This window comes from Phocoena sinus, chromosome 13 (genome assembly GCF_008692025.1).
Source record: "Phocoena sinus isolate mPhoSin1 chromosome 13, mPhoSin1.pri, whole genome shotgun sequence".
Lineage (NCBI taxonomy): Eukaryota > Metazoa > Chordata > Mammalia > Artiodactyla > Phocoenidae > Phocoena > Phocoena sinus.
In genome coordinates this window covers 20,292,514-20,319,503 of record NC_045775.1, presented here as the reverse complement: position 1 = coordinate 20,319,503, position 26,990 = coordinate 20,292,514, and the positions used below count along the sequence as shown (strand labels likewise).

General features: G+C 40.4%; 1 protein-coding gene across 2 annotated transcripts in view; it reads right to left on the bottom strand.

Annotated features, from left to right (window-relative positions):
• The window catches only part of RAB10 (RAB10, member RAS oncogene family), an 83,250-nt gene extending 56,398 nt beyond the window's left edge, over positions 1 to 26,852 (bottom strand). Inside the window, exon 1 of one of the 2 annotated variants that reach the window (XM_032652392.1) lies at positions 26,094 to 26,852. In XM_032652392.1, the coding sequence (XP_032508283.1) occupies positions 26,094 to 26,220 (127 nt within the window). In that variant the 5' untranslated portion in view covers positions 26,221 to 26,852. The remainder of the gene's footprint in view (positions 1 to 26,093) is intronic. The other variant, XM_032652391.1, reaches the window with a different exon arrangement.
• Between the last annotated feature and the right edge of the window lie 138 nt (positions 26,853 to 26,990).

The following is a 26,990-nucleotide window of genomic DNA, read 5'->3' as shown; positions in this document are numbered from 1 at the left end:
GCAAAATAACTGACATTTCCCTTTCCAGCATAGCAAGCTGACAAAATGTAATAAAAGGCAGCCAGTTCCCTGTTTTGTTTTTGGTTTTTTTTGGGGGGGAGGGGGGTGGCGCACCACTCTGCTTGCAGGATCTTAGTTCCCAGACCAGGGACTGAACCCAGGGCCATGGAAGTGAAAGTGCCAAGTCCTAACCACTGGACCACCTAGGAAGTCCTCAATTCCCTCTGGTTTTAACAGATGCTGGGAAGAGAATGTTTGAAGCTGCTGCCTCAACAAGATGCAAGAAGTCACCAGGTCACCAGTCAGTGGGATAAATGGGTAACATGGAAAATTATATGTGTATGTGAAATGTTCTTTTATAAAGTATACAGAGAGTAAAAATGTTTTTGCTACGATAATTTTATATTATACAAGTATATATACAATCAATCTATATATTTTGCAGTAAGCCCTCTAGGCAGCAATTTACTCAGAAAAAGTTTATGTTTAAAGTGATAATACTGACAAGAAGAAACAAATCTGACGCAGCATCAGCATTTAATTCAGAAGGTAGTAGTTACTGTAACACTGTGTCTGAAGATGACAATAACGCATGCAGCTACAAAAGATGCCATTACAAACATTCTGTGAAGCATGACTTAATTTAGGTCAAATGACCGTTCCTCTAAATTAATTTTTCATTTTTTCAATTCCAAGTTTCTTGTCACTCAAAAAAATTTTTAATGAATCAATAATTATTATCTGTTGGCTTCATTACCAGAATAACTTGACAAAGAGATAGTCATATTTCAAACAGAAAAACCATCATCCCATTAATGGCATGTTTTACTTAGTCCAATTTATGGAATGAAAATTAAGCTTTTGGCACTGAAAACAGAATAATGTAATTTGAAAACTACATGTTAAGAAGTTAGTTATATATGAACGCTATGGCAAAATGGTTATTTGTACTTTTTTAAATTTTGAAAATACTGTATTTTCAAAGTCAGTCCCAGGGTCATTACAAGTGCTTTCTAAAAACACCAAATAAGCCTTTACGTGAGCAACAGGAATAGAAATCACTTTAAGGCACATGGTAAAAAACTGGAGACTTTATTTTAAAGAGATTTTGTTTCACAAGTGGACTCATCATGAAAACACTAGAGAATTAGAACTTGAGCAACTATTGGTTTTGCCATACTCCCATTTACTAGGCACACCTCTCCCCTATAAAGTGTTGTGGGTAAATAAATAATAAGAGTAAAGCTTCTGTAGGTTCAGTCTGTTGAAGATGAAACATCTGATACTACTGTGAATGCTACTGTGAATTGAGTTAAAAATATATGCAACTTTAAAGACAATTTTTTTTCTCTTAGTAATAATGAGGATACAAATTCCAGTGGAGTACAGATGTCATGGTAAGACAGTATTTCTACTAAGCTTAAAAAAAAAAAACCTATACAACAAAAAATATACTTGGAATGATTGTGGAACACATTATTCATAACTGCAGGGACTTCCCTGGTGGTGCAGTGGTTAAGAATCCTCCTGCCAAGGCAGGGTACACGGGTTTGAGCCCTGCTCCAGGAAGATCCCACATGCTGCGGAGCAACTAAGCCCATGCGCCACAACTACTGAGCCTGCGCTCTAGAGCTGGCGAGCCACAACTACTGAGCCCACGTGCTACAACTACTGAAGCCCTTGTGCCTAGAGCCTGTGCTCCACAACAGAAGCCACCGCAATGAGAAGCACGCGCACCGCAACAAAGAATAGCCCCTGCTCAAAGCAACTAGAGAAAGCCTGTGCGCAGCAACAAAGACCCAACACAGCCAAAAATAAATAAATAAATAAATTTTAAAGAAAATTAAAATAAATAAATAACTGCATATAAAAAGGCTACAATATTCTACCAACTGAAAGACAAGCTTTAGATGTTAAACCTTAGAAATATACACAGTGACTCAACTATAAAACCTGTGATCAAGCTGTTAATAATACATATGAATGAATGGGCGGCACGTGATATGTTACATGTCCTCAATCATATTTTATAAGTGTTTGAGCCTTTAAAGAACTACTTCATGAATCTAAGTATTCTACAATGGTACTGAACTTTTTTTTTAATAAATGAGCCTTCTAAATTTTGGTTGCATTTTTAAAAATCAGCTGGAAGTATTTAATCAAAGTATTCAATGAAGTGAAATGCCACAAACATCTTAAGGCTTTTTGTTTTTTTTTTTTTTTTTGGCGGTACGCGGGCCTCTCTGCCGTGGTCTCTCCCGCCGCAGAACACAGGCTCCAGACGCGCAGCCTCAGCGGCCACGGCTCACAGGCCCAGCTGCTCCGCAGCATGTGGGATCTTCCCGGACCAGGACATGAACCCGTGTGCCCTGCATCAGCAGGCGGACTCTCCACCACTGCGCCACCAGGGAAGCCCCATCTTAAGGCTTTGAAGCCTTTGGCAAATCGCAGTTCTTGAAAATGAGGTTGCAAACAGGGAAGTGCCAAATGAAATTTCCAATTATGTATTTGCAATATATAAACCCTAAAATACATCTCAGAGAACTGCAGAAAACTCTATTTAAAAAACACAACCATACTAGAAAAAACACATTCTTCACAGAAGTACAAGGGACATGGCATTAGAGACACAGTTAATAGTTAATAAAGGTATATGACTATGACACAAAGACTATTCTGCCTTGATTATCTTTTTAACAATCAAATATTTGATACTAAAAAAAAAGTGTTACTTTCATGAATACAGACATTCATTTTTAAGAATTAAAAATAGTTTTGGAATAAATAAAATCAGTGTCAAATATTTCAATAAATTATGTAACTATTTTCTGCACCCCTTTCACTCTCAAGACTTCAGTTTGGATGATAAATTACATGGTCACTCCAGCCACTAGGCATACTCAATTTTGTTCACTCTCCACCAACCTAGCACAGTGCCCGTAGTGAGTACTGAATACATGTTTGCCAACTTACTGAAGAGCTCATCCCTTTGATCTTTCCAATAGAGTTTATATGGATTAGTAGAGACCTCACATAAATGAATTCACAAATAAGGGGAGGAAATCCCCATCCCCGCCCTACCATTAACTACTTCAGTTAAAGATATCAGTTACTAGTTACCCAAGTTAGGTCCCTTGATCTCACCAATCTTGTCCCCAACACGAATCACACCAAATCTTTAATACCTTAATTCTCACCTTCCCAGCTCGGATTCTCATCATCTCTCTCTCTTGGATTCTACCGAGCATTTTGCAAATCTGTCTCTCTGCCTCCATTAATTCCCATGTTAATATTTTGGTATATATCTCTGTGTTCTTTTTAACACACACATCAAAGTATATATACAGTCATCCCTCAGTATCAGTGGACACTCAAGTCCCTTATGGTTGGCCCTCTATAACTCGGATACGGAGGGCCAACTACAGTACACTTTTTAAAGAGAGAAAAATGTCATACTTTAAATCTGAAGTCATTCCCCTACTTGATGATATCTTAGAAAATCCAAACTCCTTAACAAGACTTTTGAGGTCTTCTACAATCTAGCCCCAATTTATGTCCTGTCATGCCTCGAATTCTAGCCTCTATGTACTACCTGCAGTCCCCAAACACACCATGTACCAATGACTCCTCCATTCCTATATTCCTATATATTCTGGCTCCAGAATGTCTGGACTCAAACTATCATATTCCACAATAGGAAATCAACACATAATGTCTAAAATTAATAAATACAGAAGTATAATCATATGATTTAGAAATGACTTAAAAAAAGTCAGGAAAATGCTTGCTTAATCATGGCCATGTTAACACAATTCTAGCTAATGAAATGTGAAAGTAAGCCGGCCATAGGGCTTCTGGTCAGAGTTTTTATGCTCCTAAAAGAAGATAAAATGGGGGAATTCCCTGGTGGTCCAGTGGTTAGGACTCGGCAATTTCACTGCCGGGGCCCAGGTTCAATCCCTGCTCAGGGAACTAAGATCCCGCAAGCTGAGAGGTGTATCCCACAAGTGGCAAGGTGTGCCCCCCACCCAAAAAAAAGAGAAAAAGAAATGAGAGAAAGGCAGTTTTTGCAACCAAAAATGTAATAACTGATTCATTCATAGATCAAACCAACAGGTAAAATGTTACTAGAGAATAAGATAGTTGCACCATCTCAAAGCATCACCCTACCTATCATTTATTAATTACAAAGGGGGAAAGTACCTTTAATGGAGAAATCTGGCAGGCTCTATCTTACCCAAGGGCTCAAACTTAGTATCTCCAATAATAGGACAAAATGACATTATGCACTGAGATGTGATGCACTGAGAAAGACACATCACCTAGGTAGTATTTTTGCCAAAATGTTTAATTTGAATCTATTCATGAGGAAACATCCAAAATGTGGGCCATTCTTAATAAAATATTTAGACTCATTCAAAAAAGTCAATGTCACTATCTTATTTATTCTCGATTAACAAAAGTAAAGAGACAAGACAACTAAATTCAATGCATAATCTTGAATTGGACTCTGGACACCTACACCACCAACCACTCCCCAAAAAAGGCAAAAATGCTGAGGCAGTTTGAATAAGAACTATAAAGCATATATTACTGACTAATATTAAATTTCTTGGGTGTAACTATGAGGTTGTAGTTATATAAGAGAACATTCTTGTTCTGAGGAGATACGTACTGGAGTATTTAGGGGATGAAGTGTCATGATATTTGCAGCTTACTTACAAATTTTCAAATCGCTTAGCAAATAAAAGAAATACAAACGGTATGAGTGCACAAATGCAGCAAAATGTTAATAATATAGAAAATCTACATGAAGGACATATATGTCAAGAGTTACACTATTCTTTCAAATTTTCAGTGCATTTGCAAGTTTTTAAAATAAAAAGCTGGAAGGGAAAAAAAGAGACACGAGGGGCTTCCTTGGTGGCGCAGTGGTTGAGAGTCCTCCTGCCAATGCAGGGGACACAGGTTTGTGACCCGGTCTGGGAAGATCCCACATGCCGCGGAGCGGCTGGGCCCGTGAGCCTTGGCCGCTGAGCCTGCACGTCCGGAGCCTGTGCTCCGCAACGGGAGAGGCCACAGCAGTGAGAGGCCCGCGTACTGCAAAAAAAAAAAAAAAAGAAAAAAAAAAGAAACACGAGGAAGAAATTGTCCCTTTTCCTCTGGATGATGTTATGACTCAGTACGTCTGGAGGCTAAAATTGCTGCATGTATCTCTATACCAATGAAGAGAACTAGCCTGAGGACAAACTAACTGACTGAGTGGCAGGATGTAAAGATAACTTGGGTTCTTGGTGAGGATGCTGAGCATTTAACAAACTAACCCTAAAAGTGACACATCTTCAAACATTTTGTTGTTGTTTAAGCCAGCTGGGTTGGAGGGGGCAGGGAAAAGCAAGGAGCTGTTACCTCCTAATACATAAATGTACTGAAAAAAAGTATTGCCATCAAAATTACATTAAGGATGTGGAACAAAGAATTAGCAGCAAAGAAGAGGGACATCACAATACTTATCCTTTCTATGCTATACAGTCTAATGCTATGTTTTTAGCTAATAGGCATTACTTTAAATATAAAATTTTTTAAAAATATTATTCAAATAAAAACAGATGCACCTGTCACTGGAAATCACTTTCCTGACCCAGGAGTAAAGGCACTTACTACAGTGATTTACCACACGATAAAAACATTCTAAACCAAAGAAAATGTCATATATAGAAACCAACTCCATCCCTTTTCTGAAAGCTCCTAGAACCTTAGGCTGGTGGTAGTTAGATTCTGACACTCCAGTGAGTCCCATTTAAGGGGTATGATGTTTGATGCTGGGAAGAGCAATGGCTGCTTAAAATTATCAACAAAAGAGATAAATGGGAAAAAAAGTATCAACTACGTATCAGCTCTTTCAACTTAAAAATATGAAGTCAAATTCTTTGTCTGTAAAGAAACTACATCTAATCTGTTTATAACCATCCCCAAAATTATGTACCCAAAGAAATTACTCTCATAAAAGATATTTTTCTTCTCATTTGTGTGTGTGTGTGTGTGTGTGTTTTGATAACTACTTCTATTTTTTATTTATTTATTTTTTGCCTGCGTTGGGTCTTCGTTGCTGCGTGCGGGCTTTCTCTAGTTGTGGCGAGCAGGGGCTACTCTTCGTTGCGGTGCATGGGCTTCTCATTGTGGTGGCTTCTCTCGTTGCAGAGCACAGGCTCTAGGCACATGGGCTTCAGTAGTTGTGGTGCACAGGCTCAGCAGTTGTGGCTTGCAGGCTCTGGAGCGCAGGCTCAGCAGTTGTGGCACATGGGCTTAGCTGCTCCGTGGCATGTGGGATCTTCCCAGACCAGGGGTCAAACCTGTGTCCCCTGCACTAGCAGGTGGATTCTTAACCACGGCACCACCAGGGAAGTCCGAAAAGATACTTTTCAATAAAGTTTTATGAGTCAAAAAATGGTAGCCCTTGTACCAATATTTCAGGCCTGGCCAGTATTGTTTTGTTCTAGGTTTTTAAAAATGATTTCACTTTTGTAAGTCTGTTATTTCCACTTCTCTGGTATAATGTACTGGAAAGAATATGGGCTTTAGAGTCTGAGAGACCAGGATCAACAATTCTCGTTTCACCACTTACTAGCTGTGTGACCTTCTTGGCTCAATTACTTAATGTTCCTAATCCTCAATTTTCTCATTAACAAAATGAGGATAATACAAATTTCCTCAGAGGATCAGTGTGAGAATGAACTGAAATAATGTACAGGCATATCTCATTTTATTGCATTTCACTTTATTGTGCTTCAAAGACATTGCGTATTACAGATTGAAGGGTTTGTGGCAACCCTGTGTCGAGGATGTCTGTTGGCATCATTTTTCCAACAGCTCTGCTCACTTCCTCCTGTCTCTGTGTCACATTTTGATAATTCTCGAAATATTTCAAAGTACTGGAGATTTGTTCCAGACCACCACAATAAGGCAAATGCCACAATAAAGCAAGTCACATGAATCTTCTGGTTTCCCAGTGCATGTAAAAGTTATGTTTATACAATGCTGTAGTCCATTCAGTAATAGCATTCGGTCTAAAAAGATATACATACCTTAAAGATACTGTATTGCTAAGAAATACTAACCATCATGTGAGCCTTCAGCAAGTCACAGTAACATCAAAGAGAGCTGATCACAGATCACTATAACAAACACAATAATAATTAAAAAGTTTTGAAATATTATGAGAATTACCAAAATATGACAGAGACACGAAGTGAGCAAATGCTGTTGGAAAAGCAGACTTGCTCAATGCAGGGTTGCCACAAACCTTCAGTTCGTAAAAAGTTAAGAATCTGTGAAGAACAATAAAGCAAAGCACGGTAAAATGAGGTACACCAGTACCGAGTGCGCTTTGGACATGACCATGCTGGTATGGCCTGAACTATGTATGCTATACAATCTCAACCTAGTTGTGATGTGGGTTTTTGTTTTGGTTTTTTTTTTGTGTGGTAAAAACAAGTACCAGGGCTTCCCTGGTGGTGCAGTGGTTAAGAATCCACCTGCCAATGCAGGGGACAGGGGTTCGAGCCCTGCTCTGGGAAGATCCCACATGCCGCGGATCAACTAAGCCCACGCACCACAACTACTGAGCCTGTGCTCTACAACCCACGAGCCACAACTACTGAGCCTGTGTGCCACAACTACTGAAGCCCGCATGCCTAGAGCCCATGCTCCACAACAAGAGAAGCCATCGCAGTGAGACGCCAGCACACTGCAACGAAGAGTAGCCCCCAGCTCACCACAACTAAAGAAAGCCGCAGCAAAATAAATAAATAATAAATAAATAAATAATAAAATAAATTTTTTTTAAAAGTACCATAAAATTTACCATCTTAACCATTTTTAAGTGTACTGTTCAGTAGTGTTAAGTATATTCACACTGTAGTGCAATAGATCTCCAGAACTTTTTCATCTTGCAGAACTACGTGCCTTAAACAGCGCTCCTTTGCCCCTTTCCCCCCAGCTCCTGATAAGCACAAATGGTCTTCGGGTTCCTTCCACCTCATGGCTACTGTAACAAGTGCTGCTATGAACACGGGTGTGCAAGATCTCTTCAAGACGCTGCTTTCAATTCCTCAGGATCTATACCCGAAGGGGGGACTGCTAAACCATATACTAGTTCTATTTTTTAAATTATCTGACTAGTTATGATAACTGTAATCCTAAAATACTCACGGTTTTTGCCCCAATAAACCTTTGGAATATTTACCATGTACTTCTCAAATTTCGCATTTTGGTTAAAAAAACTTATCATCATGCCTGTGAGACATGCTCCTAACTAGCATATTCCGTAAGTTAGTGGCACCGGTTCGCCCAGCCAGTGGTAGCATCAGGATTATGTGACATGGATCTAATCCTGCCACTCACTACCCCATCTACAGGATGAAGTACAAGCTTACTGCCAGATCATATAAGGCCCTTCACAGGCGGCACCACATAATTTCTAAACACTTTATGCTCCAGACCCAAAATGTTGATAAACAGGGAACTGGTTAACTAAATCGTGATACATCTAATGGAACACTATGCAGCAGTTTTTAAAAAATGAAGAAACTAATCACGAGGAATGATCTCCAAGATACACTGTGGAGGGAAGAAAAAAAGTAAAATACAACTATTTCTGTGATGTATTTAATAGTACAACCTTGGTTCTCAAACTTCAGCTTGTATGGAAATCATCTGGACGGCTCCGTCAAAATACAGATGGCTGCGGACTTCCCTGGTGGCACAGTGGTTAAGAACCTGCCTGTGAATGCAGGGGCCACAGGTTCGAGCCCTGGTCCGGGAAGATCCCACATGCCGTGGAACAACTAAGCCCATGTGCCACAACTATTGAGCCTGCGCTCTAGAGCCCACGAGCCACAACTACTGAGCCCACATGCCACAACTACTGAAGCCCGCACGCCTAGAGCCCATGCTCCTCAACAAGAGAACCCACCGCAATGAGAAACCCACACACCGCAACCAAGAGTAGCCCCCGCTCGCCGCAACTAGAGAAAGCCCGTGCACAGCAACCAAGACCCAACACAGCCATAAATAAATAAATTTATAAATGTCAGACGATGCGTGTGTTAAAATATATATATATATACAGATGTATGAGTCCTACCCAAGGAATTTCTGATTCAACAGTTGACAGGTAGAACGTGAGAATTTGCATTTCCAGCAAGTTTCCCGGCGATGCTGGTGCTGCCGTGAAGAGGTCCACACTTTGGAACCAGTGTCTTCACAGTCACTGCGTATTTTAAAAAATGGATCATTCTTTGTTCATTGCAGCACTATTTACAATAGCCAGGACATGGAAGAAACCTAAATGTCCATCAACAGATGAATGGATAAAGACGTGGCACATATATACAATGGAATATTACTCAGCCATAAAAAGAAACGAAATTGAGTTATTTGTCGTGAGGTGGATGGACCTAGAGTCTGTCATACAGAGTGAAGTAAGTCAGAAAGAGAAAAACAAATACCAGATGCTAACGCACATATATGGAATCTAAAAAAAAAAGTACTGATGAACCTAGTGGCAGGACAGGAATAAAGATGCACACATAGTGAATGGACTTGAGGACACGGTAGGGAAGGGGACAAGATGAGAGAGTAGCACTGACATATATACACTACCAAATGTAAAATGGCTGGCTAGTGGGAAGCTGCTGCATAGCACAGGGAGATCAGCTTGGTGCTTTGTTGACCACCTAGAAGGGTGGGAAAGGTAAGGTGGGAGGGAGGCTCAAGAGGGAGGGGATATGGGGACACACGTATAGATATAGCTGATTCACTTTGTTGTACAGCAGAAACTAACACAAGACTGTAAAGCAATTATACTCCAATAAAGGTATTTTTAAAAAAAGGATCATTCTTTATCATCTTTAAAGAAAATCAACCCACCACAGATTGTTCAAATTCAATGGCTGAGGAAAGCCAAATATGGTCTTAAAAGAAAATCATCCACTGAAAGCAGATCATGGCAGTTATGTGAGAAAATTCAACTGACAAATAGCAAGGAGGATGAGCCAAGCTGTAATAGTACTCCATGGTACGTTTCAAAACCTACAAAACAACATATGTACAACTGCACTGCATATATCATACAATACCAAGCAGGCACACTGACACCATTGCTTTCAGGAAGATGTGTTTTACAGTAGAAGAGTCAAGAGCAAACTAACAAAAATTTTTAATTATTTACTCTTGAAATTAAGTTACCTATAATGCTTTACTCAATGTTTTAAGACCTCCATTTCTTCCCTTCTAGCCACTCATTTCCATCAACCAACAAATTCACCTAACAAGAGATGATAAAACAAACTGTATCTGAAAATACAGTTCTCCAAAAAACTCTCACTCAACTGAAGCAATTTTAAACTCAGTAGGTTTGCTAAAATTCAATAGAAGATCAGGAAAAAAGGCAAATGTTTGAAGAAACAAATCCATTCAGCAGGGGCTAAAGTATTCCAGGGGGCTCACGCATTCCAAGGGAGACAGAATGTCAAGGATGAGGATGTTACCTGAGACTGAGGCAAGTTTTGAAAGGCAAACTGTGCTTAATTAAATCACTGCTGGAGTTGGAAATCATCATTTAATAGAAAGACCACAACCTAGGGCAAAGAGTAATAGCATTCATATATATATATATATATATATATATATATATATATATGTATGTATATCTTCATCACTAATGACTTAAACAGTGCCTGCTAAAAAAGCATAACGTAGAAAAAAAGTAAAAATCAGCTCAAGAAAATGTGTTGGGGGCTAAAGAAGAAAGTTTAAAAAAAGTCCTGTAATCTGTGGCACCTACATATAGACATCTTACTAAAGAAAGTTTTTCAGAAGAGAAATTGAAGAAAAATTAGAGGGGGACGGGGCTTCCCTGGTGGCACAGTGGTTAAGAATCCACCTGCCAATGCAGGGGACACGGGTTCGAGCTCTGGTACAGGAAGATCCCACGTGCCGTGGAGCAACTAAAGCCCGTGCACCACAACTACTGAGCCTGCGCTCTAAAGCCCGTGAGTCACAACTACTGAGCCCACTCGCCACAACTACTGAAGCCCGCATGCCTAGAGCCTGTGCTCCACAGTGAGATGCCCAAGCACTGCAATGAGGAGTAGCCCCCTCGCTGCAACTAGAGAAAGCCCACGCACAGCAATGCAGACCCAAGGCAGCCAAAAATAAATACATAAAAATAAATTTTTAAAAAAAGATGAACCAAAATTGATAGGACCACTTTGTAAAATTGTTCAGTACTATCTGTGAAAGCTAGTACCTACCAAAGCTAAATATATGCGTACACCATGACCCAGCAATCCCACCCCTAAATACACACCCAAGAGGACTGTGTGCGTATTTTTAAAAAAAGAAAAAGAAAAAAAAATTAGAGGGGGAAGTCGTGATATTATAGTGTAAAAATTAGTTATTTGAGTGTATCAGGTTAACATTGAAATTATTTTTATTCCCTTAAGCACCCATTGATCATCAGTCACAAATAACCCACAAAGGAAACTGTCCACCTGTTGCTTAATTTATAGTTACCTGTGTTATATAAGATATTACTATTAAACACTTTTATTAGAATATTTTATTGTACAGAGAAATACAAACTGCTAAACCCTGTCTGACTTATCCAAAAAGCCCATTATTCTTTTTTTTTGCAGTACGCGGGCCTCTCACTGTTGTGGCCTCTCCCGTTGCGGAGCACAGGCTCCGGACACGCAGGCTCAGCGGCCATGGCTCACAGGCCTAGCTGCTCCGCGGCCTGTGGGATCTTCCCGGACCAGGGCACGAACCCGTGTCCCCTGCATCGGCAGGCGGACTCTCAACCACTACGCCACCAGGGAAGCCCAGCCCACTATTCTTGAGGGAGGCATATTAAGTTAAGAGCATGGCTGACTTCCTGGAAGTCCATCTTAGAGCTTAGGTTTAAGCCAGTTTCATTAAGATGCTATTTATGGTCCTGACATTCACAAATCTGTGCAGACCCTTTTTGAATCCATTTAAAATAGAGAAATTGGGGCTTCCCTGGTGGCGCAGTGGTTGAGAGTCTGCCTGCCGATGCAGGGGACACGGGTTCGTGCCCCGGTCCAGGAAGATCCCACATGCCGCAGAGCGGTTGGGCCCGTGAGCCATGGCCGCTGGGCCTGCGCGTCTGTGCTCCGCAACGGGAGAGGCCACAACAGTGAGAAGCCCGCATACTGCAAAAAAAATAAATAAATAAAATAAAATAAAATAAAATAAAATAGAGAAATTACTTCTGTAAATGTTTCATTCAATATGAAAAAAAAATCCTTATATTTATCCCCCAAAACTGGTTCACTCACATTTTAAAGGATAATCCTCCAACAATCCTAATACTTGAGAACTAGTGAGTAAATCTTAAATTTACCTCATCCAAGCTCATAATTTTGTTTGGATTATATTCACCCTCAGGCTTCACTTTTCCATCAGTGCATCCCAATTTTTAAAATTCTTTCTGAATACAAGAAATACTTTCATTTTATTATAATAAAGCATTTATCTAGCATCTTGTGGAAAAATTATTCCACAAAAGTTAAACTGATTATACATACATAAGGCAACAAAACTCATTTTTTATTATGTCTCCAAAATATATCAAACTTTCTACTTCAACAGAGACTACTGAAGATAAAAGAACTTCTAGGGAATTCCCTGGTGGTCCAGTGATTAGGACTCAGTGCTTTCACTGCCACAGCCGGGATTCAACCCCTGGTCGGGGAACTAAGACCTCGCAAGCTGTGTGGCACGGCCCAAAAAAAAAAAGGAACTTCTCATTGGCCATAATCATCAATTCACAAATCTGTAACTGTATCGTATGGTAATACAATCTTTAATCTTTGTCTTAGTTTTCAGTTCTCCTACCTAAATGTCTATCTCGTCTCATTTCTGCTGGCTGGACATGTCACCTGCATAAAAACAAAAGTCTGCTGCTTCTTCAGGGTCTAATAAAATGGAATTAAAAAACAAAGTCAGTAAGGCACTAAGAAAACACTAAGTACTATGTGTGGCTTTAATTTAGGTGATTTGTGAATATACTATTTGTTTTCATCTGGATTATGTTCAGAGGTTAATGGAAGACTAATCTCTAGATACATGTAAGTGTTACCACCTCACTGTTTAAAATTCTGTATCTTAAAAAAAACAAAACAAAACTTTCTTTCATGAGGTATAGCAAACATAACTTTGTAAGAAAACAGTAAAGGGCATAAAGCTTGTATTTCCCACAAATATGAAATGTCTTAGAAGAGCAGCAAAGATATTGAGAATCAGATTCTAACTTAGGTGCTGAGAAAGTAGTGGTATTTTGGTGCACTTTTCAAAATTCTCCACTAGAACTTAAACACCACAAGGATAGGCACCAAGTTGTACTACTCACCACTGCATCTCTGGCGCTCAGAGTGCCTGACACAGTGTAAAACCTCAACAGCAAGTGCAAAGTCTTATAGCTTAATTTCCTACTTTATTTTTGAAAAATGACTATGGCACACAAATCTTTAATCTATTTTGAATCAGACACCACTTCATACACAAAATAAACTATCTAAAGAGACATAAAAGCAAATGTAGCAAAATATTGGCAATTGGTGAATCTAGAGGAAGGATATAAGAGGATTCATTATAATAAGTATCTTTTCTGTAGGTCTGAAACTTTCCAAAAGAAGAAAAAAGTTTTCAGAATTCTTACTCACTTAAGCAAAGAGCTAACACTTGAACAGTTATTTTGATATTATATTTACCTTCCACAGCACTCTTGTCCATTTATTATGCTGAATATATATTCCCACACACAAAAATATGCAAAAAGACACTACTGGATTTTTAAAAATTCACACGTATCCTTTAATGTCTAATTTAAGGAAGGCAAAGTTAGTAAGACTGAGAATATACAAAGAGGTAGAATAACTCTACTCACACTTTGTAGGGAAAAATGTTTACTAATAGGTTTCAAACCAGCTAAAAATCAAGTGGGCGATACCTTATCATTCAATGCCAAGTGCTATAATATATAGGACCCACTGCAATCCTCTGACAGATTATGAGTTTGCTGAATCATTTGTTGGTCAGTATTCTATAAAATAGTATACATCAAGAGCAAAAGACTGAAATTTAAGACTACAGTCATACTCTGTTCAAAAAGCAAAAATTACTCTCCCTTCCCCCCAAGTAAATCAGCCAAGAATTATACATCTAAATTAAAGCTCTTTCCTTTAAATGGTGCTGTTGTGAATACTCTGATTCCCTACTACATTCATTTGACTATCCTAAATAACAAAAATATCAGTATTTTGAGGATGGACTAGATATTTACAAGAACAGTAGCAAAGTATCATCCATCCCTAATCCTACTGGATGTTATTTATGAGTTAAAAAGTGGAGTCAAAAATTACTTCAAATTCCAGTTAAACTAGAAGAGAAAAATCTTTCTGACCCCTTCTCTCCAAAATCACACCATAACTTCAAGGAAAACAAGATATATAAAGAGTTTACAAATGGATAGACATTGTAAACTAACCACAATAGATGAAGAAGTTTATGACCTCAGAACCCACTGAAGAAGATACCAATGAGGAGCAAGCCATTCACGTCTAAATAGGAGGTTTAGCAATAGGAGGTATTAGGTACCAGGCAGAAAGTAAAGGCTGATTGAAGGTTTATATAAGGACACCCCAAGACGTAGCCTCCATTTCACATAACCAGATATTACCACTCCTCAAGACCTAGCAGGAGTCTAACGATTTATTCTCTAGAAAATCTGAAACTGACACACTCTGAATTCAGGAACAAGAGGTTCAGTAGAGTGTGGAGATGAATCTAAAACCGGGGAGATTAAAAAGCCCCACCCATGTTTACAAAGCTCACGAACATCTTTTCAAAGACCCATTCTTTTTTTTTTTGGCACTTTAAAAAAAAATCTTATTGAAGTGCAGCTGATTCAACGACCCATTCTTAATTATGAACGTATGTCCTGAAATCACCAATCATTTGAGAAAGGCCTCTAAAATAAAATACAGAATAAAACAAACATGGGTATGGAAAACTTGAAGGAAAAAAAGAGTCAAGAAGAAAATGTCAAAAAACCTATCTTCCAAGAAAGATACCGTATTTACAAAACAGGAACAGAATGCTTAAAAAACAAATTTTAAGGAATAAAGCAGAAAAAGCACTAGAAATTTAAACATACTACAGCTGAAATAAAATCTTCAGTAGAAAAGTTAAAAGATAAAGTCAAAGAAATCTCCCAGAAAGAACGAATTAGCAAAGCTAGAAAATAGAAAATTATACAATCAATCCAGGAAGTCCAACATCCAACTAAAAACAGCAAATAAAGGGAAGAAAATCACAGGAGGGAAAAATGTAAGAAAACGTGAAGAAGTTAAGGACCTGGAAAGGCCCACCAAGTATCGAGAATGATAGATTTATTTTTAAAAAGACCCACCCACTAAGGTACATGATCTGTTACCAGGAATTCAAAAAAATTTAAAAATCTAAAAACTTCCAGAGACAAACTAGGCCATAAACGATGGATAAATAATCAGAATGAGGGCTTCCCTGGTGGCGCAGTGGTTGAGAGTCCGCCTGCCGAGGTAGGGGACGCGGGTTCGTGCCCCAGTCCGGGAAGATCCCACATGCCGCGGAGCGGCTGGGCCCGTCAGCCATGGCCGCTGAGCCTGCGCGTCCGGAGCTGAGCCTGCGCATCCGGAGTCCCGCAACGGGAGAGGCCACAACGGTGAGAGGCCAGTGTACCGCAAAAAAAAAAAAAGAATCAGAATGGTATTGTACCTGCCAACAACATCAGAAGCTAAAAGACAAAAGTAATACTTTCAAAATCCTAAGGGAAAATTATTTTCAAACCAGAACCCTAGGCCCTGTCAAACTTTCGATGGAGTGAAAGGAAAGAATTCAGACATTATCAAATATGGAAAGTCTCAAAAAATTTCCTTTGCCATGTTCCCTTTTTGCAAGAAGCTACTAGAAAATGATATGATCCAAGGCAATAAATTAACAACAGTATCTCACATGAGAGAGGCTAAGGGAATGGAAGCAAGAAGGAGAAAGACCTAGAAGAGAGGCATCCAGGAAGAAATATATATATGTCTCTAATGGCTTGACTGTGTAGAAAGTCATTCTGAGAGGTTGTTGAAGGATGTAGGAAGACTTGATAATGGGTAAAGGAAATTAATCAAATAAAGAGAACTTTCAACTTCAGAGAAAAGGAAACAGTCGTAACAGACTATTTGGCTTGATAGGTAATATTCACATGGCCATATTAATGTAACCACTGGATATCAATTTAACAAAAAAAACTGGGATAAAAGTGGGATGAGATTATAACAGGTTAAAATTTTCATCTAATATTAATACTCAAGAGATGGCTGTATACCTTATATTTTGAAAATATAGGAGTATATAACAGAAGAAGAAGATGCTTCTAAAGAAAAGGACTGAAGATGGAGAGGAAATGAGTCAGGAGACTGCTTTTTTTGTTACTATAAATCTCTTAGCAGTTTACTTAACTTCAAATATGTGTACACATCACTGGTAAAAATTAACTTTAAAAAGCTTTCAAGGGACTTCCCTGGTGGTGCAGTGGTTCAGAATTCGCCTGCCAGTGCAGGGGACACAGGTTCAAGCCCTGGTCCGGGAAGATCCCACATGCCGCGGAGCAACTAAGCCCATGCGCCACAACTACTGAAGCCCACGTGCCACAACTACTGAAGCCCACGTGCCTAGAGCCCATGCTCCGCAAGAAGAGAAGCCACCGCAATGAGAAGCCCGCGCACTGCAACGAAGAGTAGCCTCCGCTCACGGCAACTCGCATGCAGCAACGAAGACCCAACGCAGCCAAATAAATAAAATAAAACGTATAAAGAGCTCATAAAACTCAATAGTAAAAAAAAAGAAAAAAGAATGCAATTAGAAAATGGGCAACTGACGTGAACAGATATTTCACCAGAGAACACACAGATGGCAAATAAGAACATGAAAAGATTTTTCACCACCTCTGGCTATCAAGGAAATGCGATTTAAAACAACAATGAGATTATTAGTACACACTTATCAGAATAGCTAAAACCACAAAATAGTAAAACCACCAAATGCTGGTGAAGATGCAGAGAAACAAGATCACTCACACGCTATTGAAGGAATATAAAATAGTACAGCCACTCGAGAAACTGTTCGGTAGTTTCTTATAAAACTAAGCATGCAATTACCATATGACCCAGTAATTGCACTATTAGGCATTTATCCCAGAGAAACAAAAATTTATGATCATACAAAACCTTCTACACAAAAATTCATAGCAGCTTTATTTATAACAGCCAAAAACTGGAATCAGCCCAGGTGTTCCCCAATGGGTGAGTCATTAACCAAACTGTGGGGAATGCATACCATGAAATACTACTCAATAATAAAAAAGGTACTACTGATGCATACAACTTGGATGAATCTCCAGGGAATTAAGCCGACTGAATAAAAGCAAATCCCAAAAGGTTACATCATATATGGTTCCATTTATACTACATTTGTGAATGACAAAATTTTATAAATGGGGGACAAATTTTTGGAGGAGAGAAGCGGGGGTGGAGGGAGGAAACGGGTATAGTTAAAAAAGAACACAAGGGATCCTTGTCCCTTGGAACTGTTCAGTATCTTGACTGTGGTGGTGGCTACATGAACCTACAGAAGTGACAAAACTGTAGTGAATTTCATACACACACAAATGAGTACAAGAAAACTAGAGAAATTTGAGTAAGACTGGTGTGCTGTAACAGATGACAATATCCTGGTTGTGATATTATACCACAGTTTCACAAAATGTTACCATTAGGAGAAACTGGGCAAAGTGTACAAGGGATCCTTCTGTACTGTTTTTTACAACTGCATGTGAATCTACAACTGCCTTAATAAAAATGTCAATTAAAAAAAGCCTGCATAAGCATTGCTACTGATATGAAAGAAACAAATCAATACTGTCCTCTGTTCTGATTTTGCTACATTGTACTTTTTGGGTCTCCAGAATAATGTTTTTTTTCCATTTTCTAATGTTTTACAACCTTGGATGCTCTGTTTCTGGGTCATGCTGGAAACTTAGTGTTCCATCACCAGTTGCTGTTTTCCCCAAAAATATGATTTTTCATCTCTGGAAAGAAGGATAAATATCAAGCAATCACTTTTGTTTGTAACTCAAAATATATGGCACTACTATCTTCAAATATAATGTTTTTTCTCATTTGAGATTTACCTTCAGATGAGTTTTCTTCACCAAAATTTTACTCTAGTCATCTTTTCAAATTCCTTTCCTTATGACCCAAATTTAAAGGACTTAATCCATTAACCCCCAATATTCACCTCTTTGAAGGAAGCAAATCCATGACCTTTTCAAGACTTTTATCAGTCTTTGGGTTCAGACAATGGTCTCAACACTTTATAGCTCTTTTACACTCTACCTTTATGACTGAACCATCTCCATAAGCAGTCTTCCCATGCAGATCTCTTAGCTATTCACAAATTTATATTTTGTGCTAAATAACGGTCTCTTATTTGTAAATCAACTCAACAAGCCCCTATTTCTCGGTTAATCACAATTGCTATCACAGCACTGGCTGGGCAACTCTGTACTGTTAAAAGTTGAAACAGGGCTTCCCTGGTGGCGCAGTGGTTGAGAATCTGCCTGCCGATGCAGGGCACACGGGTTCGAGCCCTGGTCTGGGAGGATCCCACATGCCGCGGATCAACTAGGCCCGTGAGCCACAACTACTGAGCCTGCGCGTCTGGAGCCTGTGCTCCGGAACAAGAGAGGCCGGGACAGTGAGAGGCCCGCGCACCGCGATGAAGAGTGGCCCCCGCTTGCCGCAACTAGAGAAAGCCCTCGCACAGAAACGAAGACCCAACACAGCCAAGATAAATAAATTAATAAACTCCTATCCCCAACATCTAAAAAAAAAAAAAAATTAAAAAAAAAAAAAAAAGTTGAAACAGATTGACAGTATTTCTCCTATCATTCTTTCCCTTTACAAACCAAACAGGAATATCAGTATTTCCTTTGCCACATCTCGTATACCATTATACACGATAATTCTTGAAAATAAAATAATCATTTCTAACATTATCAGCTCAGCTCTGCTGTGTTACGCTCTGTTTGCAAAAGACAAGTAACCTGAACAAACCCCTTGGTATTTGGTGCCGAGACTTGTTACTTTCCCACTTCTGTCAAAACAAAGACAAAACAACAATAAACCACTGTAACTCCACTTTTCAAATTAAAACTGATGAGTAGGAGAATGACCCTATCATTAATTTTTTCAAGCAAAACAATGAAATTCTCAGGATGAGAAACACAGCCATGAACAAGATTGGACGTGGATTTTAGTCAAAATTCTTTCTCTAATTAGCCATATAATCTTCTGCAAGTTACCTCCCCTCATCAGTCTCAGCTTCCTGACTCAGTTTCCCTGGTGGTGCAGTGGATAAGAATCCGCCTGCCAATGCAGGGGACATGGGTTTGATCCTTGGTCCAGAAGATCCTACATGCCGCGGAGCAACAAAGCCCGTGCGCCACAACTACTGAGCCTGAGCTCTACAGCCCACGAGCCACAACTACTGAGCCCACGTGCCACAACTACTGAGGCCTGCCCGCCTAGAGCCTGTGCTCTGCAACAAGAGAAGCCACTGCAATGAGAAGCCCACGCACCACAACGAACAGCAGCCCCCCCACTCTGCTCACTGCAACTAGAGAAAGCCTGCGCCCAGCAACTAAGACCCAACGTGCTAAAAAAGGAAAAAAAAATTCATATTAGGGTACTTTCCTGTATCAATATTCCAAGGAGATCTATGTAGATACACACAACAAGACAAACCTGCCTTCAGTATCTGAAAGTACAGACCGGTAATAATAAAGCACGGGAAAGTACCTTAAAGGATCCTCTTGACTCAATGACCACTGGTTAACAGTAGTTATCACATGAAACAGTGAGGGGCTGTCTGTGATTAAATGCTCTTTTAGAGAGCTGTGTCAAGTGGCAAAGAGTTTTTTGGGGGCTTTTTGGTAGTAAAATATACGTAACATAAAATTGACCATTTAAACCAGTTCTTTAATTGCAGTAAAAAAAACACATAACATAAAAATACACCAACTTAACCAGTTTTAAGTGTATAGTGTAGTAGTGTTAAGTGTATTTGCATTGATACACAAGAGATCTCCAAAACTTCTTCAGCTCATAAAACTAAAACTATACTATATCCATTAAACAACTCCCCATTTCCCCCTCCCCCCAGTCCCTGGGAGACTATCGTTCTACTTTCTACTATTCTACTTTCTGTTTCTATGAAGTTGACAACTTTAAATACCTCATACAAATGAAATCATGCAGTATTTGTCCTTCTGTGCATGTTAACCATTTCTAAGTATACAATTCAGCGGCATTAAATATATTCACACTGCTGTGCAACCATCACCACTATCCATCTCCAAAACTTTTTTATCTTCCCAAACTGAAACTCTGTACCCTTTAAGCAATAATTCCCCACTAACTGAAATTCTGTACACATTAGCCAATAACTTCCCATTACCCAGTCCCCAGGCCCTGGTAACCACTATTCTACTTTCTCTATGAATTGACCTATTCTAGGTACCTCACATAAATGATTTTATGCAGTATTTGTCTATTTGTGTCTGGCTTGTTTCACTTAGCACAGTGTTTTCAGTGTTATCCATGTTGCAAAATCTATCAGAATTTCACTCCTTTTTAAAGTTCAATAATATTCCATTGTATGTATATGCTACATCTTGTGTATCCATTCATTGGTCTATGCACATTTGGGTTGTTTCCACCTTTCGGCTACTGTGAATAATGCTGCTAAACAGACAATAACAAGTGTTGATGAGGATGTGGAGAAATAAAACCCTGGTGCAGTGCTATGGCAACATAAAACTGTGCAGCCACTGTGGAAAACAATATGGTGGTTTCCCAAAAAATTAAAAATAGAATTATGGTATGATCTAGCAATGCCACTTCCAGGTATATACCCAAAAGAACTATGACAAAGTTCTTTTTTTTTTTTCCCCAAAATTAATTTTTGATGTCAGTCATCCTAATGGATGTGAAGTAATGCCACATAGTGGTTTTGATTTGCATTTCCCTAATGATTAGTGATGTTGAACATCTTTTCATGTGTTTACTGGCCCTTTGTATCTTCTTTGGGAAAATCTCGGGATAGTTCTTAATCAATCCTAAAAATACACGTTCAAATGAAAGAAATTCCTTAGGCGGGCTTCCCTGGTGGCGTAGTAGTTGGGAATGCGGGGGACACAGGTTCGAGCCCTGGTCCGGGAAGATCCCACGTGCCGCAGAGCAAGTAATCCCATGTGCCACAACTACTGAGCCTGCGCTCTTGAGCCCATGAGCCACAACTACCGAGCCCACGTGCCACAACTACTGAGCTCGCGCGCCTACAGTGGGAGCTGTGCAATAAGATAAGCCACCTCAGTGAGAAGCCCGCGCACCGCAGCGAAGACCAACACAGTCAAAAATAAATAAATAAATAAATAATTTTTTTTTTTTAAAAGAAAAATTCATTGGGCGTGCTGGCATTCCTGCAACATGAGCCACTGCCTGGGTGTCACAGCAAAGTCCTGTCACGTTTAATATGAAAAAGGTTTTGCTCAATTCTCTAAAAAGCAGCCTCTCATATAAAATGGGCTCATTTCAATTAAATAAACCAATTCTGCATGTTAGTGGAACCATCCTACTCTTCCAACGCTTAGTAAAAACACTCAGAAAGACAACAAAAAGGGTGTGTTCATTATACCTCTCCCAGAGGCAAGAGCCTTTACCAATTTAATTTTTTTTTTTCCCCCGGCATGCGGGCCTCTCACTGTTGTGACCTCTCCCGTTGCAGAGCACAGGCTCCGGACGCGCAGGCTCAGTGGCCATGGCTCACGGGCCCAGCCGCTCCACGGCATGTGGGACCCTCCTGGACCGGGGCACGAACCCATGTCCCCTGCATCGGCAGGCAAACTCTCAACCACTGCGCCACCAGGGAAGCCCACCATTTTTTACGTGGAACCCAGAGACTCCGTTTCCCAGTGAAAGACAGTCCTAACAGAAAAAGTAATATGAAGTCGAGGGGTGGAGGGAGGATTAACAACACCAAAAGACAGCACTTTCAGTAAAACAGCCCACTAAAAATTTCTGCTTTGGGACGAGTCCAAGTAACTACCATATCACGAAAAGGGTAATGCTTTCCTGAGCTCATACTGCCAACAGGGTTATAGCCAAATAAACCAATGAAATCTGCTCATCCAAAACCAGTAACTCTCTTTAGCAAATACTTCAACAATCTGACTTTCCAAGACCAGTTGTACCCTAAAATTACTCTATTAGCCAAACAGCTGATTTCTTATGTAAAATCTGACCTCAATCTACTTCACATATTTAATGCTCAGAAAGTAGGTAGACAAGAAATGTTAAAACAAAACTAGCCAATTCTAGAGGATGCTGATTATACTTACTACCTGTCTGTCTGCCTGCCTTCATTCACTATTTACCATGCACCCATTAAACGCAGGGACTCTTCTAGGTCCTTAGCATCTATCAGCTAAAAGACAAAGCCCTCTGTCCTTGTGCAGCTTATATTCCAGTGCCCTTGGATTCACTTCGCGATTGGTGAGTGTGGAACATACCAGTAATTTGTTTTTACAACTCTGTCTGCAATAAATCTGACCATAAACATCATACACAATTTCTGACATAGATGTGTGGGAAGTGAAAATATACAGAAAAATTTAAATACGGTAGTCTGTGTAAGCACTGTAAGTAAGCACCATAAGCCTGTACAAATTACTTCTTCCAAGAATCAATAGCCAATAAGTAACTGAAATGACTGTGCCTAAAATAATGAGGGCCAGCTTATACTGGCAGTTTGGCCCTACTGAACACCTGCAAGGTAACTACTTCTGTCCGAACCTCAAGAGTTTTAACAATCAAGTGACAACTCAAATTTCAGTATCATTCATAATTAGAGAGTGCTCTAGATTTTTTAAAAAGCAAAGCAAAACAAAAAAACATCCTAGTCAACTGATGAAATTTAAAATGTCCTAAAAGTAGTACACATTCCAAGTATCTCTAATCATCTGCACATTAGCCAACTGGCTAGTTTATACTGTTTAAACATGCATTGTCCAATATGGCAGCACTAGCCACACTCAACACCTGAAATGTGCCTAATCTAAATTGAGATGAGCTGTAAATATAACATACACTCTGGAGAAAAAGAATGTAAAATGTCTCAACTATTTTTTAATCTTGATTACATAATAAAATTATAAGACTGGATAACATGAGTTAAAATATAGTATTAAATACTTCTTTTACTTTTTAAATGTGGCTACTAAAAAATATTATCTATGTGACTCACATTATATTTTTTTTGGATGCACTGGTGGAAGATGCCAGCAGACTTCTAAAACCTGCACACAGAGCTAATACATGCAATGTGTCGGAGCTGTACTCAGAATTTTACACCCATGTATTTATCCATTTCTCAGCTTACACTGTTCAATATATCTTATATATCAAAATAGCATACATATCAAACACTTTTATATCAAAATATTAAAGTTTCAGAATCTAAAGTGAAATTGTTTAGCAGAGCACTAACAAATATTTGTGTGAACACTGCATGCAGGGCATTCAATCCATAAAGTAACTTGTTCTGCCTCACTTCAGCAGCAGAAGGGTCACAAGTTCCACATATAGCTAATATGCATGCACTGTGCTCCTACAGTGTGCCTGGCACCATGCTAGGTGCTTTGCTCTCAATGACCCATAAAGTCCTCACAACTACCTTATGTGATAGGTCCTATTATTAACACTATTTAAAGAAGAAACAAGCAGACAGAGATTAATTAACTTGCCAAAGTTCCATAACTAGTAACCTGTGGAACTAGGACTCCAACCCAGCAGGTTTGATCCCAAATTACTACACATTTTCCCTAGTAAAAAGACTACACAAGGAATTCCCTGGCAGTTCAGTGGTTAGGACTCCCAGCTTTCACTGCAGAGGGCGCAGGTTCAATCCCTGGTCAGGGAACTAAGGTCCCACAAGTCTTGCGGGGCAGCCAAAAAAAAAAAAGTAAAAAAGAAAGACTACACAAGAAGATTATGTCATTATCTTACAGGATTGGGCTTTAGTTGAGGGTATGCACTCATTAAAAAAGACAAGAGTACATGGAGTTAATGTTTTGCTTCCTACCCTCCACCCCCTACCCTTCTCAATGAAAGGTTAAAGTTGACCACGTGAATTAAATCCCTGATCTTACTACAGGTTTATTCAATGCTCCCTTTTCCAGAAGGCCCTACCCACCCCTGTGGTCCAATTCCTATTTGTCCTTCAGACTTCATTTTAGACACCATCTCCATGCAAGCGCCTAATTTGGGCTAGTCACCCCTCCTTCCCATGCTTACCCCCACTGTAGCACTTTCCACACTCTATTGTGATTGTCCTCACTAGACTGCTCCTTAAAAGGTCTATTGTGTTCACTTATCTATCCCCAGTCCCTAAAACAGTGCCTAGCATTAGGTGCTCAATAAATATTTACTGAACTATCTAACTACCTGACCCACCCAGATACAGCTAAAAGTGTAATATTAAAAGTAAACATAGTGGTAGGAAGTGCTAACCCACAGGCAGAGAACAAGTTCTAAGTTTCGTGAAATTTATGACAGGTCTAGAGAGCAGTATGACACTCAGGAAATAATGATTACAATGACCCCCTCCCCCCAAAAAAGGGAGTAAAATCAAAACGTAGTTTAAATGATCACTTGCTCAATTTAAATTTAGTAAAATTTGTTTTATGAGAAAGAATTAAGTAGCTGACAAATATTTATCACAAGAAATCCAAATCAACGATTCCAAATGCTATAAACTGTTTGAAATCAGCTTAATTGTGACAACTGCCAGAGTTCAAAGACTACAGTTGCTTTTTTAAAAACTCATCTTAATATAAAACTAGTTACACTTAAAAATAGGTTTCATTGCACTGCCCCAACGCTGTGTTCTGGGCCCCAAGTGACAGAGACAACTATGTGTCCTTTAAGATATTTATTGTGTGGGGGGGAAAAAACGGATTTCGCATACAACCCATTTAACACAATTCGTGTTAATGCACTAAATTGTCTCGTCAGAGTCAAATGGGACTTTCCTAGAGCGTTCCCTTTTCTTTTCCTAAACGGGAAACCGATTTAAAAGGTCAATCTTTAGCTCTTATTTTCACACTAAATAATTCTGAAACATGAGGTGAAAAGTACATTAGAAGTCCCAAGGCTATGACTGGCAAGACACTTCCCTGTAAATTCTAGCGTAAACAGAAGGGAGAACTTCATTCTTTCGGGTTCGAGGACAGAAGCTGATCGTCTCCATTAGATTACTGCTTCTGTTGATGTCTCGAACAGCTCTGTGAGCAAACATGCCAGAGTCCCACCCCAAGCACGAAGAGCCTCCGATTGTTTGACACATCAATGGATTAGTCAACGCCGAGCAACTCACTTTTCCCTTCTAATTTGCCTTAATTATTCCTCACACAAATCCTCAAGTTTACTTTAAGACCATATGGAATCTTCTTTGCCCTGAAGTATGAATCCAGGCCTTTACCAAATGACTCCTAGTGCTTCAGTCCCAACCACCAAAATAAATCCCTTACAAATATCGTACAGCTAGTAACGCCACACAAACATAGAAAAAGCCAATCCAGACGCTTAAAGAAATAGGATTCTGGAACGCTGTTAATGCTGCATATTTTGTAACAGCAGGCACCGAGCAGAGTGAGAGACTTGAAAGCAAAAGACCGGATGCAAAGCTTGGGAAGACCCCGCCCCAGAAAGCTCGATGCCGATTCAAACAGTAAGTTGGGTCTGTCGCCTGGAATCAGAATCACTGAAACAAAGGCGTATATTACTGGAAGCAAGATGTCTGGAATAAAAGAAACGGTTTGCAGATGCAGAGACCGCACACCACCCTCCCACAGGTCTTACCTATGGTGGAAATAAAGGTGGTATTGAAGGCATCATCCGAAAAACGAAAAAGGACGCAGGTCTTCCCCACTCCCGAGTCCCCTATCAGGAGCAGCTTGAAAAGCAGGTCGTACGTCTTCTTCGCCATTGGGAGGAGCGGCACAGGCTCTCGCCGCCGGCGGCCCCAAGGGATCGGTCCCTCTCACTACGGCCAACTCCTCCTCTCTCGGGCGTTCTCAGGCCGGAGGACCGGGAAAGCGTGGGAAAAAGGAGGGCTCGAGAGGGCGCGGGCGACCTAGGAACAGCCTCGTCGAGGAAGCCCCGACGGTGGAAGCGTCCGGTGCCTCCAAGGGCGGCGACCGCGGCTCCGCAGCCTCTCCCAGCCGCTCCGCCCGGTTCCGGGGAGTCGGTCGGGACAAAATGGCCTCCCCTCCCCCCTCAGGGCTGCTCGGCCGGGACGCTCCCACGGGCGAGCAAGCAAGCTCAGCCGTCGAAGGAGAGCGGCGGGCGTGAAGACAGTATCCCTCGCGAGCAGCCGCTCCACGCTAGGACGCGGCGATGGCAGCGAAGGAGGACCCGGAGCCGACGAGCTCAGCTACATAGCCACAGGAAGCCAAGCCGCCCCGGCCAGAGCCACCTTTTCCCCGTGCCCTCTCACGCCGGCGTGCGCGCTGCCTGAGACGCACGCAAGGACGTACGCCCGCCCTCCCCTCGCGCCCTCGCCCTGCGGGCCGCCTCTGCGCACGCGCACCAGAGGGCGTGGGGGCCCGCGGGCTAGGGGGCGCAGAGTGGAGCTCTAGGTCTCCGAGCCTCAGTCTAAGCCCCGACGGAGACTAGAGAGGGGAGGGGCGAGAGAGGGCGAGGCCGCGGGCGCGCTCCCTGCGGCCGTCTGATAGGGTGCGCGGCGTTACGAGCACG